Raw genomic sequence first — 16,116 nt, 5'->3', positions numbered from 1 at the left:
AGTTGTGATGCGTCTACGGTGCTGTGTGACAGCCGGTTGAACGACTCTCGCTAACCTAACCAGTCCAACGGGAGACGACCATAGGAGACGACGAGGCGACGCACTCAGGTTTACAGCGTGACGTAAATAGAAGTGGCGCAGATAGAACGGCCACACGTCATTATTGTTCACTCGCTGTGTGGCTTCTATGCTTAAGTATTTCTATGTTTTCCTCGCAAGCTAGCTGTGGCGGGCACAACAGCGGAGCGTTTTATTTGTGTATTCTAGATTTGCACGAGCACAAAGCGACTGACATTTAGCAACATTTATTAAAACCAAATCGCACCTCCTTCTCTGCAGCGAGGGATGTTTGTTTTTTAAATGTTAAAACTTATTCTGTTTATCGGCTAGCTCGGCTAAAGGCGTTTTGTCGCGTGTTGGTGACGCCACACTTTGACATTGGCAAAAAGGGTAAGTTAACTAACAGTTTACCCTTTCACGGTTTCAAACACAACTATTCATGTATGTGTTTTATTGTTTATTGTGACTATAAACCAAGAGATTCAGCTCTCTTCGTGTGATTGTTAGCTCATGCTAGCGATATCATTAGAAAAACTCCTTTAGCTTACTAGCTGCTAACCATGTGTATGATCTCTCTTACTAGCGGACACAGTGCCAGCTGTAGTTATGACTCTCCCCCAGTTTTCAAGATCCCTTACTGGGCTCCTCGTAAATGCTTCGTCCATCATTCATCAGAGGACTTTTAGGTAAGAGATTTTCTGTCAAATTTCAGAGCCCAGTGTGTGACATGTAAGACTTGCCTGCCAGCAAATTCAGTGGGTGTGCTATGGATAATTTGACTAATTTTACTTCAACAGTGTAACTTACTGTACAAATTGAAACATATAAAACAAATATAAAAGATATTAAACATATCTTTGTGAATTATTCAAGTCCCCGCCCATTCCAAAATGTTCAAAAGAATAGTTGACCTTAATTGTGCAAAAAACATGTAGGCCTATTTGCAGACTTTGACACGAGATGAAAAGTTTCTCTGGCCACTTTCTGCTCCACAGTCGGTCTTGTAAGGTGAATATTGCTATAATGTAGGGTGCAAATGTTGTCCTACTTCAGTGAAGTCACCATGGACGTTATCATAGTTTCCTTGAGTTATTTCAGTCTTGTCCTCAGGGCTGAAAAAGGTGAGAGTAAAATATTTAGGTTGTTTTGATTATTATTCAGTTATTTCACTGAATAGGTAGCTACCATAATAGTGGACTGTTTCTCATGTGCACCACTGTAATATAGTACAGTTTAATTTTAACCACACGGTACAGTATTTTTTGCTTTATCCCAGTAAATGACCCCATGAAGCCAGCCCTGAGACATTGCTTCATTCACTGTGTATGGAACAGCTTAAGCATTTGTGTGTGCAGATGATATAATCACTACAGACAGTCTCTACTGTCTAGTTTAAAGAGCAGCTTGTTCAAAGTTAATCTATTTAAGGGTGAATTTTTGCCCCTGATTAGAAGTTATTTTCTTGCATGACAGCTGACTGACGGGTCCTGTAGATTGAAGATAATGACCTATTTCCTTTTTGTTTTGTCAGTGTATCCACTGTGGCAGCAGCCATTCAGAAAATGACAAGAGTGCGTGTTGTGGATAACACCTCTCTTGGAAATACACCGTATCACCGGCCACCAAGAGTGATCCATGTCTACACCAAGAATGGCGTTGGAAAAGTTGGTGACAGAGTGTTGCTTGCCATCAAAGGACAGAAGAAGAAGGCACTAATCGTTGGACACAAAATGCCTGGAGAACGCATGAATCCACGCTTTGATTCGAACAATGTCGTTCTGATTGAGGACAATGGGAATCCAACAGGAACCAGGATTAAGGTCCCAATACCCACACATTTACGTAAAATGGAAGGAGACTACTCTAAAGTGTTAGCAATTGCTAGTACATTTGTTTAATTACAGTATCATGCAAATCATTTCTTCACTTGTTGATTTTGATCATTTATCATTGTAATGTCCTGTGATTTTTCTTTTTGAGATATACAAACTATATTTCACATCTGCTGGTGGTTTATGTTCTTGTCAATAAACCACCAAGGAACATACTGTCACAATTATTCTCTGAATACAGTATTTAGTTGTTACTTAATGTCTTTGTCAGCATGTCTGGCATTTTACTGAGGTCTCTCTGTGCTTACAATAAATATAACCTTTACCTTAAGTGCATAACATAGGAGTTTCTGGCACATTAAGCAGCCAAATGTGGGTCAAGCTCATGTTATCATGAACACAATGAACAAACTGAGAAAGCATGAACTTTGAGGGAAATATTTATTGAAGGCACAACATACATTCACAACATAAAGAACATGACTGGCACATTTCTAAAAGCTGTTTTTAATATCATAGTGTCGTGTATAAGGCATTCAGTAGCATGTGATCCCTGTTAATGTCACTTGAGCGAACCAATATTTCTCACCAACGTGAGGCGACTTTATTAGCAGCTTCCTTAAACTAAAATAAAAAACTGTGCAAAATAAAAACAATGGAGTAAAACTTCTTCTAAAACTTCAGTATGAAATGCAAAAACTTTTAAAAAAACAAATCATTGACAGCAGGTCAAGTCTGTACTACCACCTACTGGTGCAAGAATGAAACTGACAATACTGAGGTGATTATTCCCTGTAAAAAATATTTGTTATAAAATCAGGGGGGGAAAAAAACATTAACATAAGTACCGAATGATTCGTAGAAACTATAAGACTTCACTTTTTAAAAGCACTACAGTAAAAGACTTAAAACTTCAAATAAATGTCATCTTCTATTTTACGCTAAAATAGCTTCTAGTGAGATTTTGATTTACACAGACAGCAAAACTAAAATGTAGAAGTATAAAATCAGCTAGTAAAATGCACATTACAGCTTGTGATTTTTGTCATGCATAGACATGCTGTTTTTTACAAAGACGACGGTGGCACAGTGACTGCTTCATACTGTAGGTTTGCATAGTTTGTAAGATTCTAGTAGGAGACACTTAGCTTGATTGGACTTTGGACTTCTGTATACAGCTCATTTGCTACTTTTGGTAAAATGAGGTGGGATGTGTTAGAGGATCATCAGGTCACTAAGGCTGAGGGTCTTCAGGGCTCAACTTTCATGGCAGTCTGCAGGACACTGCGCCTATCCAGTCTCCAGTAAAGACAGTCTTCTTCAACCACACATGGTCAGGTAAAGCCACTAGCGATGTGAGACGGACAAATGAAGTTAGACGAACAGAAAAGCTTGTGTCTAAATGCAATTAGATTTACTCTTGAAACAGAAATCACCTCTGTGAGATTCATCTCAACCTCTCCTGATTCCTCCTTGTCAAACTGCTGGAAAGACCCTGTTGAAAAAAATTCAGTGTTTGTATATAGTAAGTAATCATCAGTAATGTGCAAAAATATAAATTTAATTCAACAGCTATAATAAGAGTACTCACTAAACATGGCTTCAAGCTTGACTAAGCAGCAGATGAAGTTGTCAAAGTCAATCAGCTCATTCTCTGCATACCGGGCAACCAGAATCTGGTTCAGTTTGTTATTCAGTTTAAAACCTACACAAGACGACAACAAAAATAAAAGAAAGGGTTACACTTGTCTGTAAATGTGTGTACATTATATGAATGTGGAAATGAATGCTCAAGAGCCTTTATACCTGCTGCCTCCACAGCAAGACGCATCTCATATGAACTCATGGCCCCTGACTTGTCGAGGTCAAACTCTCTAAAAATGACCTGGGAGACAGAGGCAGACATGTAAATAGAAATACAGAACCTCTTCAGGTGTGAAACAGTGCATAATATAATCTTACCAGCCATTTGCGGATCTTGTTCCATAGTAGCTGAAACTCCACCAGCCCTAAACGGGCACTTCCATCTTTCTGGTGAAGATAGTGTCAAGGGACGAAACTATACATGGACAATCAGTACCACACTAAAAGCATTATATGTCTTTGTTTCTAATATAATCAATGTAACAAACTTTTCAGTTCTATTCATTCCTGATAACCCGAGAGGATACGTCCATCAGGTTGACCATGGTTCTGCAGGACTCTGTGCTGAAGCCATCAGTCTTTAGATCTTTGTCTGAAATAGCAAAAACACTCATCTGAAACAGTGTGACCTACTAACACTTAGTGACACAGAGACTTGTTAGACAGGCAGTTCAGGAAATAGATGGTGTACACTCTACAGTGGAATCTAATAGAGTAATGGGAGATGTATTACTAATATGTAAACTTTCCAGCAGCTGAAAATAAACTGAAAACTTACGCCGGGAGACGACTCTGTTTAGAATAGTTTTAAGCTCGCGAATGGAAATCTCCATATCCTGGAAAAGCAGGGACAAGAAAATGGAACATGCACGTATTAAATTCAATTAAGAAGCACTTAGTATTCTTCCATAACAAAGATGATACCATTAAAGAGCTTTTAATCTTTAGATATTATCTAAAAGCATGGCATTGCAATACCATTATTACCACAATTACCATTACCAATAATATTATTATAAAGATGATTTTAAATAGTGTTAAAAAGTAATGCAAACAAAGATTCAAAAGAGTAAGAATGATCTGTTTTTCAGAACCTACCTCTCCTGCCAGCTGGGCAAACATGGACTTAAAAGAGTCATCAATGTCATCCTCAGTTATTTCATCCTGTAGGAAAGCAAGAATATTGAGGCATTAGTCTTAGATCAGGTTCCTAGTGACTTCATGCTATTTATACGGTAGATTAAGTAAGATTTGCTTATTTCCCACATTGTTAGTCACATGTCACTGATGCGTACCTCATCTTCCAAATCAGCAGAGACTTCATCATCCAGTTCTCTGTAATGGACAAAAACATATTAGCATGAGATTTCCCCTTCTAAGCGTTACAATTCGTGCAGACACACACAGCAAAAATCCCCAAAAAACATGAACTGACATAAAAAATAACGTACTCTGTTTCTGATTGCTTCTCAGTGAAGACTCTGAGGACAAAGTCAGCCTCTTTACTAGGCTCAAAGGTGGAGGGGACGATGAGGTACTCTCCAGGAGGTAGACGCAGCCGTGTGCTCACCTCTCGCAGGTTAATGAAGGTCTCAGAGCGAGCACACGATGAATGGCTCAAAAAGAAATTCTTCTTCAAATGGACATTCTGGCAGCCTTTAAACTAAAGGCAGCATGAAACAATTAGATGCATCTGCATGTTTTTGGGCCCATTTTATTCAAATCATATATATATATATTTTACATCACTGCCAACCACACATTTTAAAAATCTGATAAATGATCAGCAGTGCTGTAAAATATAAGTAACTTTTAATAAGTGGGCTGAAATATGTGAAATTATGATTATACTCATAATGTTTTGATTTTAAAAATGTGGTAGTGTTTGATACTCTGCCTACCTCTTCTGGAATCTGTAGAAAAGAAAAAAGGAAAAAAATCATAGAATAAGCTGAGGCAAAAATTTAAAAACAGTGCCCTAAATAGCTGAATAACCCATCAGAAGGTCAAAGAGATACTGATTTTCTGTCTCTGCTCTCACCTCATAGATAGCAAAGCCAATAGTGTGCATGTCCTGACCGTGGCGCCGATATCTACGGCGGTCCTTCTGCATGAGAGCTACCAAGAAACTGCACGCCACCTCATCGTCCTCTGGGTCATCATCCTCCTCCAGCAATGTGATCTTATACTGAGGGTTGATCCAAAACGTGTCTGTAAAGATGACAGATTTGTGTTAGATTGTTTCATAGCCACAGTAATATTACAGGACACATTTGTGTGCTTTAGCAAAGAAATACTACAATTTCATTACTTTATCGGTAAATTCTGTATGTCAAGGTGTACATTTCTGTTTCTCCTATGCGGTTGGGACTCACTGGGATGGTTCCTGCAGCCTCCGGCGGTGCTGCCTCTCCTCCATGTACCATAAAACTTTGTGGTGTTCCAGTGGCTGAGACTGTCCTCATCCAGAACATCAGGAGTCAAATTACAGATCTCTATTCGCGAAAACTGCCTCAAGAATTCACTGAAGGACATCCTGCATGATTAGAATAAAGTGGTGGGTCAGAAATCTGAGTGCAGCTTTTTCAAAGGAGACGTTCGACATTTCTTTCTTGCAGAGAGTTACAGTAGATGAGAAGATCGATATCACTCTCACATCTGTCCACTAAACAAAGCTGGAGTCGAATTTATTTTTTGTCCTTAACATTTATTTGTCAAGGACAATGTACAGAAGAAAGCATTCATCCCACATGGGGTGAAGAGATATTGTACCAGATTTAGCTACTAGCTAATTTTCATCTGCAGTCTCTGGGCAGGTAGACAACAAACACTAACACAACTAGAGCAACTACTAAGACCAAGAAAAGTAACAAAATCCACCACCAGCACCTCTGAAGCTCCACTGCACGGTATCTCATTTGTTTATCTGTATTCACCCCTAAAACCACGATAGTTTGACACTAGAAGGTAATCTGCGTTCAAGGAATGGACATACGAGCAGGATTTGTGACATCACAACTAGTAGTGTCAAGCCAATCATGGATCATTATGCAACTTACACAAGTGTGATGTGGATACCTGAAGCCTCCAGTGCACATACACTGAAAATGGACTTTACAGTGAAGTAGGAAACATTTTGTGTCCAGCAGGAAAACTTTTGAAATTAACAATATTTGCATATTCATAGATTCTGGATTTTTCAATGAGGGAGAAAGAGGAGATAACATTTTAAGGATTTTAATCCTTATCAGACACATAATTATTCCAAGCAGAGGATTTTTATACTGTACATCTTACAATATGTCTGGATGGGATCTTTAATATTTTTTATAGACTGATAAAACAGTGGCATCAATTTTCTCATCTAACATTTGGCAAGAAACCAAAATTGTCAAACTATTCTTTTAAAAAACTTATACTGTACATGCATAATACATCGAAATTGCCATTAAGTATTACGACACCTGAGACATCTTACCAGAACTCTCCGTCTTCCATCTGTAGGTGCAGGTCGTCTCGTTCAGAAGGGTCAACCTCATCCCATTCAGGGGAACTACACGAGACAAGTATGGGCAGTATGAGATATAATGCTCATTAAACAGGACTTTGACCGACAAAACATAAGTACACAGGGACATTTAGTGTGCTTGGCAGCACTCACTTGTCACTCCAGGCACCAGTCCACTCCACCTGACCCCAAGGATTACGTATTCGGATTAGACGTTCCACATTGCCACGGAAATCAACCTGCATAACATCAGAGCAATAGGTAACTTAGCACCATATACTTATATCATGGTTAATGGTAGCTGTGTAATTAAGACAACAGAGTCATACACAGACAGACCTCCTTCAATGCAGTGACTGAGTAGGCATGGCCCTTCACAAGCTTCTTGAATGTAACAGCCTCCATGTCGAAGGCACTGGTGATCTGTATTAAAAATGACAAAAGATCAGTGCTTCAGAGTATGAATTATACGGCGCCAAAATAAATAAAAGTACTTTTAATTTAATTGGCCTTCTCAAGATGGTGCAGCATTGAGCAGTGTGTCTTGGTGGTGTGCCAGTGAGTTCAGCACTTACGTCAATTGAGCAGCCCATCAAGGAGCCTCTCTCCAGAGCTTTGCCAATTATCTTGTAAAGATCTCTGGGTGCTTTGCGGAGCTCGTACATCTCAGACACACCTCCAGTAAAGTCCTCAAAACCCTCAGTGGTGCTTCCTCCAGACAAGGCTTCATAGGAGCCATTCAGCCTGATGCCACATAGAAAAAAAACCACACACTTCAGTTTTATTCCCATTAACAGCAGTACTTATGAATATGTTTGAGAGAGATTTCCATCTTCCAGTTGCATACTGAATAATTTAGCAACTGATCTGTTTCAACACTTACTTGGCATAAGCTTTCTCCATGAGTGCACTCCAGAATTCATTGCCCTCAGCGGAATGGACAAACATGAGCTCCCCATCTTTGACAGGCAACCGGTCATCTATCACAACATCTACCCATTCGCCAAACTGCCAGAACTGTAACAACAGAGCAATAATCAAGAACTCCATCCATCTGAATCACTTACCTTGCACTTGAAAGGAAGGGCGAAGACAAGAAGATGATCTTGAAGTACCTGAAAGTGGAAGATTCCGGCGTAGTCGTCTTGGAAGGACTGGCCGTGTGGAACAACCCGATGAAGGAGCCTCTCATTCAGGGTGAGAGAGGCGATGGCTGCCAAGAGCCAGCAGTCACCTGCGAGTGAGAAGAAGCACTTTGGATTCTCCATCTAATTTTTGTCTTCCTTCTGTTTTTAGCCATGCAAGCGGTGTGGATCTAGGGATGGCAATCGGTCAATCCACCACTTTGGTCCAAACTGAAGTATCTCAACAATTATTGGATAGATTGCCATGAAATTTGGTTCAGACACTCACATGCCATCCTCAGGATGAATTGTAATAACTTTGATGATCTCCTTACTTTTCCTCTAGCACCATCACCAGGTCTCTTTGTCTTGTTTCATGACAGATTTAAAGTCCCCCTCCACTCAAAAATGTGTTTTTGCTTATTATTACTTAACATGGTCTAATAACCTTCATATTCATAGATTCTAGATTTTTCAATGAGAGAGAAGGAGTAGATGTCAGTATTCAACTTGTTAACATAACTTTTTAGTGGAGATTACTATCAGGTACAAATCATTATTCTGAGTATTTTTATATTTGTTAAAACATATCTGGAGGGGACCTTTAAGATTAATGACTAGACCAATAAGCACTCACCCAGCGCTCCTTGACAGATGTCCGTTCTGGTGGCACCACCCACGATGAACTGGGGGTCATCTGTCAGTTCCTATGGAGAAATGAAATATCTGGGTGAGGACAGTCAAATACATCACATTTTCAGATGCCATTTCATCTTATACTCTAATTGAAATAGAATTAAAACAAGTCAGCACATTTTAGGATTTTCATGACAGCAACACTTCTTTCAGACCACTGCTATTCTTGCACATACGTGCCAACTTCCTGTGATTTCATGAAACACTGTAAACAAATGTCACAGAGAGGAAATGGTCAAGGAATGCCAAGAGATACCAACCGCTGCTGTCGTCACAGAGGTTCCTGTGCCGACTGTGTGTTCTAGTCTGTCTGAGTTTGCAGACATAAAATAAGACAGTGTCACTGATATGTTTGTTTATATGACATGCAAGTTCCTGTCATCACCAGCGGCAGTGACAACCATATGCCTGTTGTGAAATATTACATGAGGAGCATTTTAAAGAATAATGAGAGGAGTATTTCCACTTTATTTTTTGCTTTAGGTCTGGAGTCTGTTGTAAAAACATCTATTTATGTGTAAATGTGTGCAGATGAATTAATATATGACGTATAATAGTGTTATGCATCACTTTTTTGTCACTGACAAATCTTTGAGTAGGATTGCCAGGACTTTTAATTGTTAACTGTTAATTAAAAAAAAACATCATGTTTTCCCTTCTGTTTTCTCACCGTGGGCCTCATCCACTCCACATCTCTAGTTTTTGAGGAATAGGGGGCGAGCTCCTTGAAGCCCAAGGATGGGGGCTCAGCAGGGAAACAGGGGTCTTCAAACAGGCAGCCCGACTCCACACATTCTTGCTTCAGTGCCTCATAGTCCTGGTTGGAAAATTGCATAGCCTGCTCCTTGGTGCCCATGCCCTCTGCCCGCAGCCGGTTGGCGTATATGGTTGCAGATATCCCCCCAGCTGGATACATACTGGCGCAAGATAAAAATATGAAGCTGGGTGGGTATGCACAGTGCTGTCTATTAATAGCAGCAGGCTGACCAGCGGCACACTCTTGTCTAAGGGCTACACACGCACAGCAACCAGACATAGGGGTGTGTGTAGAAACTAATGTTAAAACCAGTGACAGAGAATGATTTGTTTTCTACTGATTGGACTGAATCTGTCTCCCACTAACATTATATTATCTTGTTAGTCTAAAAGTAGCACAAAGCAGAATACTTTGAAACATTATTACAATCTACAATTTGTTTTATTTGAGTACTTCCAGGCCAACAAATCCATAAATAAGTAAAAAAATTCAGCCTTTCTCCTCTAAAATGTTATTCCTGGCATTGGGGAGTAGACTTTGAAACACATTTAGACCTTTTTGTTGAGAAATAACAAAGTAAATTTCAACAGTTAACTGAATAAATAAAATGTACACAATGCACATAATTTAAAAAAATGTAGATTTTCTTTTTGATCTCTGGTCAAATTTTTCTGTGAGTGGTGAGGGGTGCGTTGGGGGGACTCATGGCCTCAGTATTTTTTAGGTCCTGGCTATGGCACTGCAAAAGTCAACAACAACGAATCCTGCAAATAATAATAATAATAATTCAAGCCTTATCTCTAATAGCCAACTGAGTTTCCCTTTCCTTTTTTTTAGTTTAGTTTCTGGTCAGGACATAGCCTAATGGTGTAATGGTGACATGTAAAATCAAAGTAATGACAAACTTCAGTTAAAAATGGCCAGCAGGGAAATAATAAACATACAGAAAGCACGTACAGAAGAAAAATGATTACTGAGAAATGTGAGACAACAGCAGCACACCACCACCTCAAACACAACAAACGCAGGAACTACAGAAGAAGTTAGAAATATGATACCTTGGCTGTATAGGCAGGCTGAGAGGAAGAATAAAAACAAAAAAAGAAGAGAAAAGTTCAGTCACTTATGTTTTGGCACTAGTACAAGTAAAGTGACTTTTCTTTACAATAATGCATTATCTAGAATTACAGAAGCTTGTGCAGGCTAAAGCAGGCACTAATGGACTTCAGTGCACTTATGTTTATGACTCATTGTGGGTCTTTTTCTCCAAGAAGCACTTACTTCTTTATGCCAGAAAGGTTCACAACAAGTATTCAGTGAGGAGTGAGTGTGAGGAAAACAGGAGTAAAAAAGAACCAAACATGTGAAGAAGCTGGCTGTTGGATTTAAAATTGAATCAGTGTGCAGAGAAAAAAACTGGGACATGGGATGATCTTTTGTGCTGCTCCAACCACTCAGAGGGAATCCTAATGAGCAAAGTTCATTAAACAGTCCATGCAAAACTTGGACAGAGCTACAGTGTGGTAAGACTGTGAAATTCATGAGATAAATGGCTGAGTTAGAAGGGGGAAAATGGATGTGGTGTTGAGCAAAATAGCCATTGCTTTTGATAGAAACAAACCTTCAGGCAAAGACATTGTTTACAGGGCCAGTCCCCCCACCCTGAGGCCCCATATGACTGTAGAGTCTGCAGGAATGTCCCTCTAGTCTGTCAAACAAGCCAAAGAGAAGCTACTACTGGCTAATGACCAAAAGGATATCTCTTTTTTCTCCCTGTCTATGGGCAGTGAAAAGCTGATCCATGCAGTCCTGTGGTGATGATGTCATCTATAGGACCTCAACCTCAACAAAACACTAAAACAACCAACAGCCTCTCTGTCAAAATACTGCACAGGAGCCACTGTTGGCTCTCAAAAGGCACAGATAATGCTTCATATACTGTAGGCTGGCTTCTTTATGAATTCATAGGCTTGTTCCTATCAAAAAGTCACAGTATGTATGTCAGTCATGTAATACAGGCAGCACCTGTTCAGACATAGGCCTGTCTTTTTATGGCCTGCTGTCTGCTTCAAAGATTTCTAACAACAATGGATCGTTTTCACAACACAATCGCATTCATTCAACACTAGATGTCAAAACTGGATTAAATCTGTGTGCCTGAAAGTGACAGCTGTTCTATTGACTATTATAAATGACAACATGCAGTATATTACATCAATCAAACCGCACGGTGGCCAACACCTACAATAAACCAAGACGCGCCGTCACTCACAAGATGGTTCAATTAACATATTAACATATCAAATTAAATAAACAACTACACTCACCAACGCTTTACAGGCAATTTGCGGTTTCTTCAACTTGACTCGGATAGTGATAATCGTGTAAATCTGGGAAAGGGGGATGTGGTTTGTTGGTAGCCCGGAGAGCAAGTCCAGCCCTCTCCGCTATACAAACACTGCAGGGAAGACCAGCCCCTACAGGAGGAGGGGCCACACCGCACGCTCGGCTCCACAGTGCCGCTAGAGGTGCCAAGGTAATGTGGGTAACATACAATTCATTCAAATCAAATAAAATACATGCTATCCTGACTAAAAAAATGACTGAACCCTCCCCAAAACCCATCTAAAATTAAAGAGTAAGTGACACTTCTTTAGCCCACCATAGCCATATCATTCAGCTCAATTCAATTCAATACAATTTTATTTATCCCTGCAAGAACAATTGTATGCAGCAGCTCCCATCCAGGTCAACAAATTCACCAAAGTCATTAGGATTCATCCTCTGGGCGCCATAGATATCTGTGCCAAATTTAATGGAAATAGACATTGGAGACATTGGACTAAAAAACAAAAATGTCACATTCATGAAGCACTATAGGGAAAGTCAGTGGATCATCAAAATCAGTAGGATTCATCCTCTGGAAACTATGAATGTGTGTAATTTCCACCCAATAGTAGGACTGTAGCTCAGAAATACTGTTAATCTAAGATAAAACAATCAAAGGCTTTGTATTCATATTTGTATATGTGGAATTGGTAATAGATAAATGAGTTAAAGATATATTAAACATTACATCATACACAACATCACATGCAAGATTGATGTTTGATGTTTGATGTTTAATGAAGATGTTTTTTGCAATGTCATATGATAAACTACTGGGATACCACATATATTTTGGTATAAGAAGATTTCATCAAAAACTGTTCACATCAATTTGAATTTTTCTTATTAATGTGTTATAATGTTTTTACTTAATATTACATAATAGAAGTTTAGTTTAATAGAGTAACTTTTATCTTTTGTCTTGTCTGGTCGAATAAGCTACCAACAAAAATGTCCTGTGCCTGTCTCAGACACAGCTGTCAAATACTAATGACATGAAATGAAACTGATGAAAGTAAAGCTAATCATTTTGAAGTACAGACTATAATGCATTTAATAAAACAGAAACAAACCTTGTTTCTTAAGCAACAAACAAGACTTAGCTTTAGAAGCATTTTTGTCTACAGTGTTGTGATAACATTTATTCAACATAAAACATGATCACTATAATGATTAATCATAAGCTCACATATGTTATCATCACCAGAGTGAAATGAAACTGTCATCTGTGTCAACCATCTTGATAACCACTACAAACTGAAACAACTGTGGGTCACTTGAGAGATAATGTGCATTAAATGACTGCAAAGATTAAAGGTCACCAGCCACCACATCAGATTGAAAGCTGAGGATAAACCAAGATAGCTTCAGATGTTACTGACCTTTATAAGGTTATAATGCAGCCACGAAAGTTTATTCACTTAACATCGGAAATGTATAAACTATTTATCCATAACAGAGAATTTGATGTATTATTTGTTGAAAAGTTGAATGGGACATATCCTTAAATGGTGTTTGAAATTCAGTTTATAAGTGATTGAATCAGAAGGAAAGTGAACTCCACTGTAGTCTTTATCTCAGAGTGATTGCAAATGATTACAGTGACTACAACATTTCTCCAAATCCTTATTGTAGTGGAACAGCCTGCTGCAATCTAAATCATAGAGAATAACACAAAACAATATTTTTTTAGGACTCCAGAGTGTTATATTTGTAATTGGCCAAGTTAATTAGTCACTTGACCTCAGTCCAATAGAACATGTGATTCACCAAGTGAAGACACTGAAGACAAAAAGGCCAGAAACAACTAAATCTGGCTAAAGAATACAGGCTACTTGGGGTTTACTTCAGCCTGTCATTGAGAGGATTTCAACTAAATCTATTTAGCTTTGGAGGCAATATTAAATATTATTCACATTCCTCTCAGCTGTAAGAAGCATTAGAGCCATTAGTCTCTTTCAGATCATTGGTTTGCTTTTGCAGCCCTCAACTTCACTATCACGTCTCATTAATGTCCTCCAGACAAGGAAGTTATCTATTTCAGCTAAAAAGCTCTCACTGTACCCTATTTACCCTGCACCAAACAGGGAACAGACAGAGTTAGCAACTATCTAATGAGCACATTGAAATATTATTCGGCTAAAAAGCCAGAAATTTCCCACAGGACTTAGTGGAGGGCAACACAACCGAAAGGAGAGTGAATAATGGAATTACATGTGGACACTGAATGCTAATGTTGTTCTGTGCCTGCTAGATGTGTAAAGAGGCAACCGATTTCTAACAGTCACGTTATTAACGGTAGCAGCTAATTTGTCAAATGAGCAAATGTATCGTTGGTCTACCCTCTCTGACTATCCATACTTCAGTTTAAAACGCCCCTGTTAAATCTCTTTTATGTCTGATAGTGGCTACAGCCCATAGTCTCTGCACTGTGTTTTAAAGATGGTGGACTAACGGCTGACAGTTGACTCCAACGAAGATACACTGATTCAACGATGACTTGTTTATTGTTTACAAGCACTTCGGATCTGGGGAATACAAGCCCGGTCTCAGTAAAACTATATTCAGTATAAAATAAAACCATAATCAAAGGAAACTTGCAATACTAAAGAATGATTTCTGTAGCCAAGCTAATAACCTTTAAATGACAAATTATAGGGCCAGTCTTGACCAGGATTATATTACAAATTACACGAGACACTATTGATACAGATGTCAATATAGTTAGTTAGTAATAAAGTCTCTCTCAGACAGGCTAAACATCAATATTTACAGGTTTTTATTTATTTATTTTACTTCACACACTCACCTGGGCCTGGTCTGACTTGTCCCCCCTTCATAGCTGCATCGTTACTATGGATACTGTTTCTTGTATTAAATATGAAATATAAAATAACAGCATAAAAATATTAAAATAACACAAATATGTACATCTTCCAACTATCAAATAAAAGTAAAATTACTGACAAAATGATATTCTACATTACAAGACATAGTAACCATTTAAATTATACATTTAATGTAACATACAAGAGGCATATGTTACACAAAGATGAGGTTAGCAAATGTGGTGGCTGAAGCAATGTTGCATTCAGGCAATCATTAGCTTTGACTTTGGCATGCCTCTTGAAATAATGTGGTATGTGATGTGTGATGTTATGTGATGTGCATTACAATATGGTGAGTCAGTTAGTAATACAGTAGGAAGATAGGCCGGTTACAAAAGTTTGCAATGGCTTATATGACATTACATCTCATTTAATGCTTTCATTAACATATTAATGACATTGTTGCTGATTAATCACTGACTACAGAGGTGGTTGTGCAGTATGTCAGCAAACTGTCTCAAAAGATCAATAACCAAGAAAACCAACGAAGTGGTTTTTTTTTCCGCTTGGCCCACATTTTAGTACAAAGTTACTTGAGCTTGTACAAATAAAACAATGTCTCATGCAAAATGATTAATTCTCAGTTGGTGACTACCAGTTTAAAAACAGAGGGGTATTATTAACACCCATTTGTCATACCATGGTTAAATAAGGCTGTCAGCACACATTCGATGGTTTATGAGCCACACTTTTCCAACTTCCCACAGCACACTTTCGAGGAACTGTGGATAACCTCATAGTTGTTATCCAAGTGGATACCCCATGTGTCCATTGTGTGTGGAGGGTTGGCACATAAAAATATGGCTCAGGATCATCTAAATCAGCTCTTAAATCAAGAAAAGTTCCAACAATCTGCTGCACCAGTGGATTTCTCTGCAGGATGCTTTTGATCATGTTGCTGTGTCCATACAACATTGAATAAGATCAAATAATTAGACAGTAGAATAGACAAATAGATTATTGTAATGCCCTTTTCATGTAAAAGCCAACCAAACCCTTTAGCTCATTCAAAACATGCAAACTTTCTGTGTGCATGTTCTCCCTGTTTGTTTCTCAGGTCACAAGAGAGCCGTTTACTCCAAATATAATCAAAAACTGGCAGTAAACCCTTCAGTGTTAATGCACCAACGCTATATTATTTTAAAAATAAGCTGAAGACATTTTTATTCAATTTATCTTTTAATTAGTTTTGTGTGTGTATGTATGTATGTATGTATGT

General features: G+C 38.6%; 2 protein-coding genes across 2 annotated transcripts; one reads left to right on the top strand and one right to left on the bottom strand.

Annotated features, from left to right (window-relative positions):
- Positions 1 to 4: 4 nt before the first annotated feature.
- On the top strand, positions 5 to 2,223 carry mrpl14 (mitochondrial ribosomal protein L14). The gene is made up of 4 exons (XM_067609770.1): positions 5 to 108; positions 391 to 450; positions 644 to 746; positions 1,592 to 2,223. Exons 3-4 carry the CDS (start codon positions 667 to 669, stop codon positions 1,956 to 1,958), a joined length of 447 nt encoding a protein of 148 aa, XP_067465871.1. The 5' UTR covers positions 5 to 108; positions 391 to 450; positions 644 to 666; the 3' UTR covers positions 1,959 to 2,223.
- Positions 2,224 to 2,316: 93 nt separating this feature from the next.
- LOC137196848 (calpain-1 catalytic subunit-like) lies at positions 2,317 to 12,088 on the bottom strand. The gene is made up of 23 exons (XM_067609759.1): positions 11,949 to 12,088; positions 10,680 to 10,697; positions 9,535 to 9,781; positions 8,806 to 8,875; positions 8,160 to 8,278; positions 7,928 to 8,061; positions 7,620 to 7,788; positions 7,384 to 7,467; positions 7,198 to 7,283; positions 7,015 to 7,089; positions 5,912 to 6,072; positions 5,578 to 5,747; positions 5,438 to 5,449; positions 4,988 to 5,199; positions 4,832 to 4,871; positions 4,635 to 4,700; positions 4,315 to 4,372; positions 4,064 to 4,128; positions 3,855 to 3,923; positions 3,699 to 3,777; positions 3,484 to 3,597; positions 3,329 to 3,387; positions 2,317 to 3,239 (listed from the first exon to the last, which is right to left on the bottom strand). Exons 3-23 carry the CDS (start codon positions 9,778 to 9,780, stop codon positions 3,213 to 3,215), a joined length of 2,115 nt encoding a protein of 704 aa, XP_067465860.1. The 5' UTR covers position 9,781; positions 10,680 to 10,697; positions 11,949 to 12,088; the 3' UTR covers positions 2,317 to 3,212.
- Positions 12,089 to 16,116: the final 4,028 nt, after the last annotated feature.

This window comes from Thunnus thynnus, chromosome 14, assembly GCF_963924715.1.
Source record: "Thunnus thynnus chromosome 14, fThuThy2.1, whole genome shotgun sequence".
Lineage (NCBI taxonomy): Eukaryota > Metazoa > Chordata > Actinopteri > Scombriformes > Scombridae > Thunnus > Thunnus thynnus.
This window is presented reverse-complemented; position numbering and strand designations above follow the sequence as displayed.

Bases quoted from the DNA above. Each gene is read 5' to 3' on its own strand.
- LOC137196848 (XM_067609759.1), bottom strand. From the start codon at position 9,780: ATGTATCCAGCTGGGGGGATATCTGCAACCATATACGCCAACCGGCTG. The intron at 4,373-4,634 runs GTAGGTTCTGAA...CTGCTTTTCCAG, and splicing joins TTGCCCAGCTGGCAGGAGAG to GATATGGAGATTTCCATTCG. The intron at 4,129-4,314 runs GTAAGTTTTCAG...TTGCTATTTCAG, and splicing joins AAACAGAGTCGTCTCCCGGC to ACAAAGATCTAAAGACTGAT.
- mrpl14 (XM_067609770.1), top strand. From the start codon at position 667: ATGACTCTCCCCCAGTTTTCAAGATCCCTTACTGGGCTCCTCGTAAAT. The intron at 747-1,591 runs GTAAGAGATTTT...TTGTTTTGTCAG, and splicing joins ATTCATCAGAGGACTTTTAG to TGTATCCACTGTGGCAGCAG.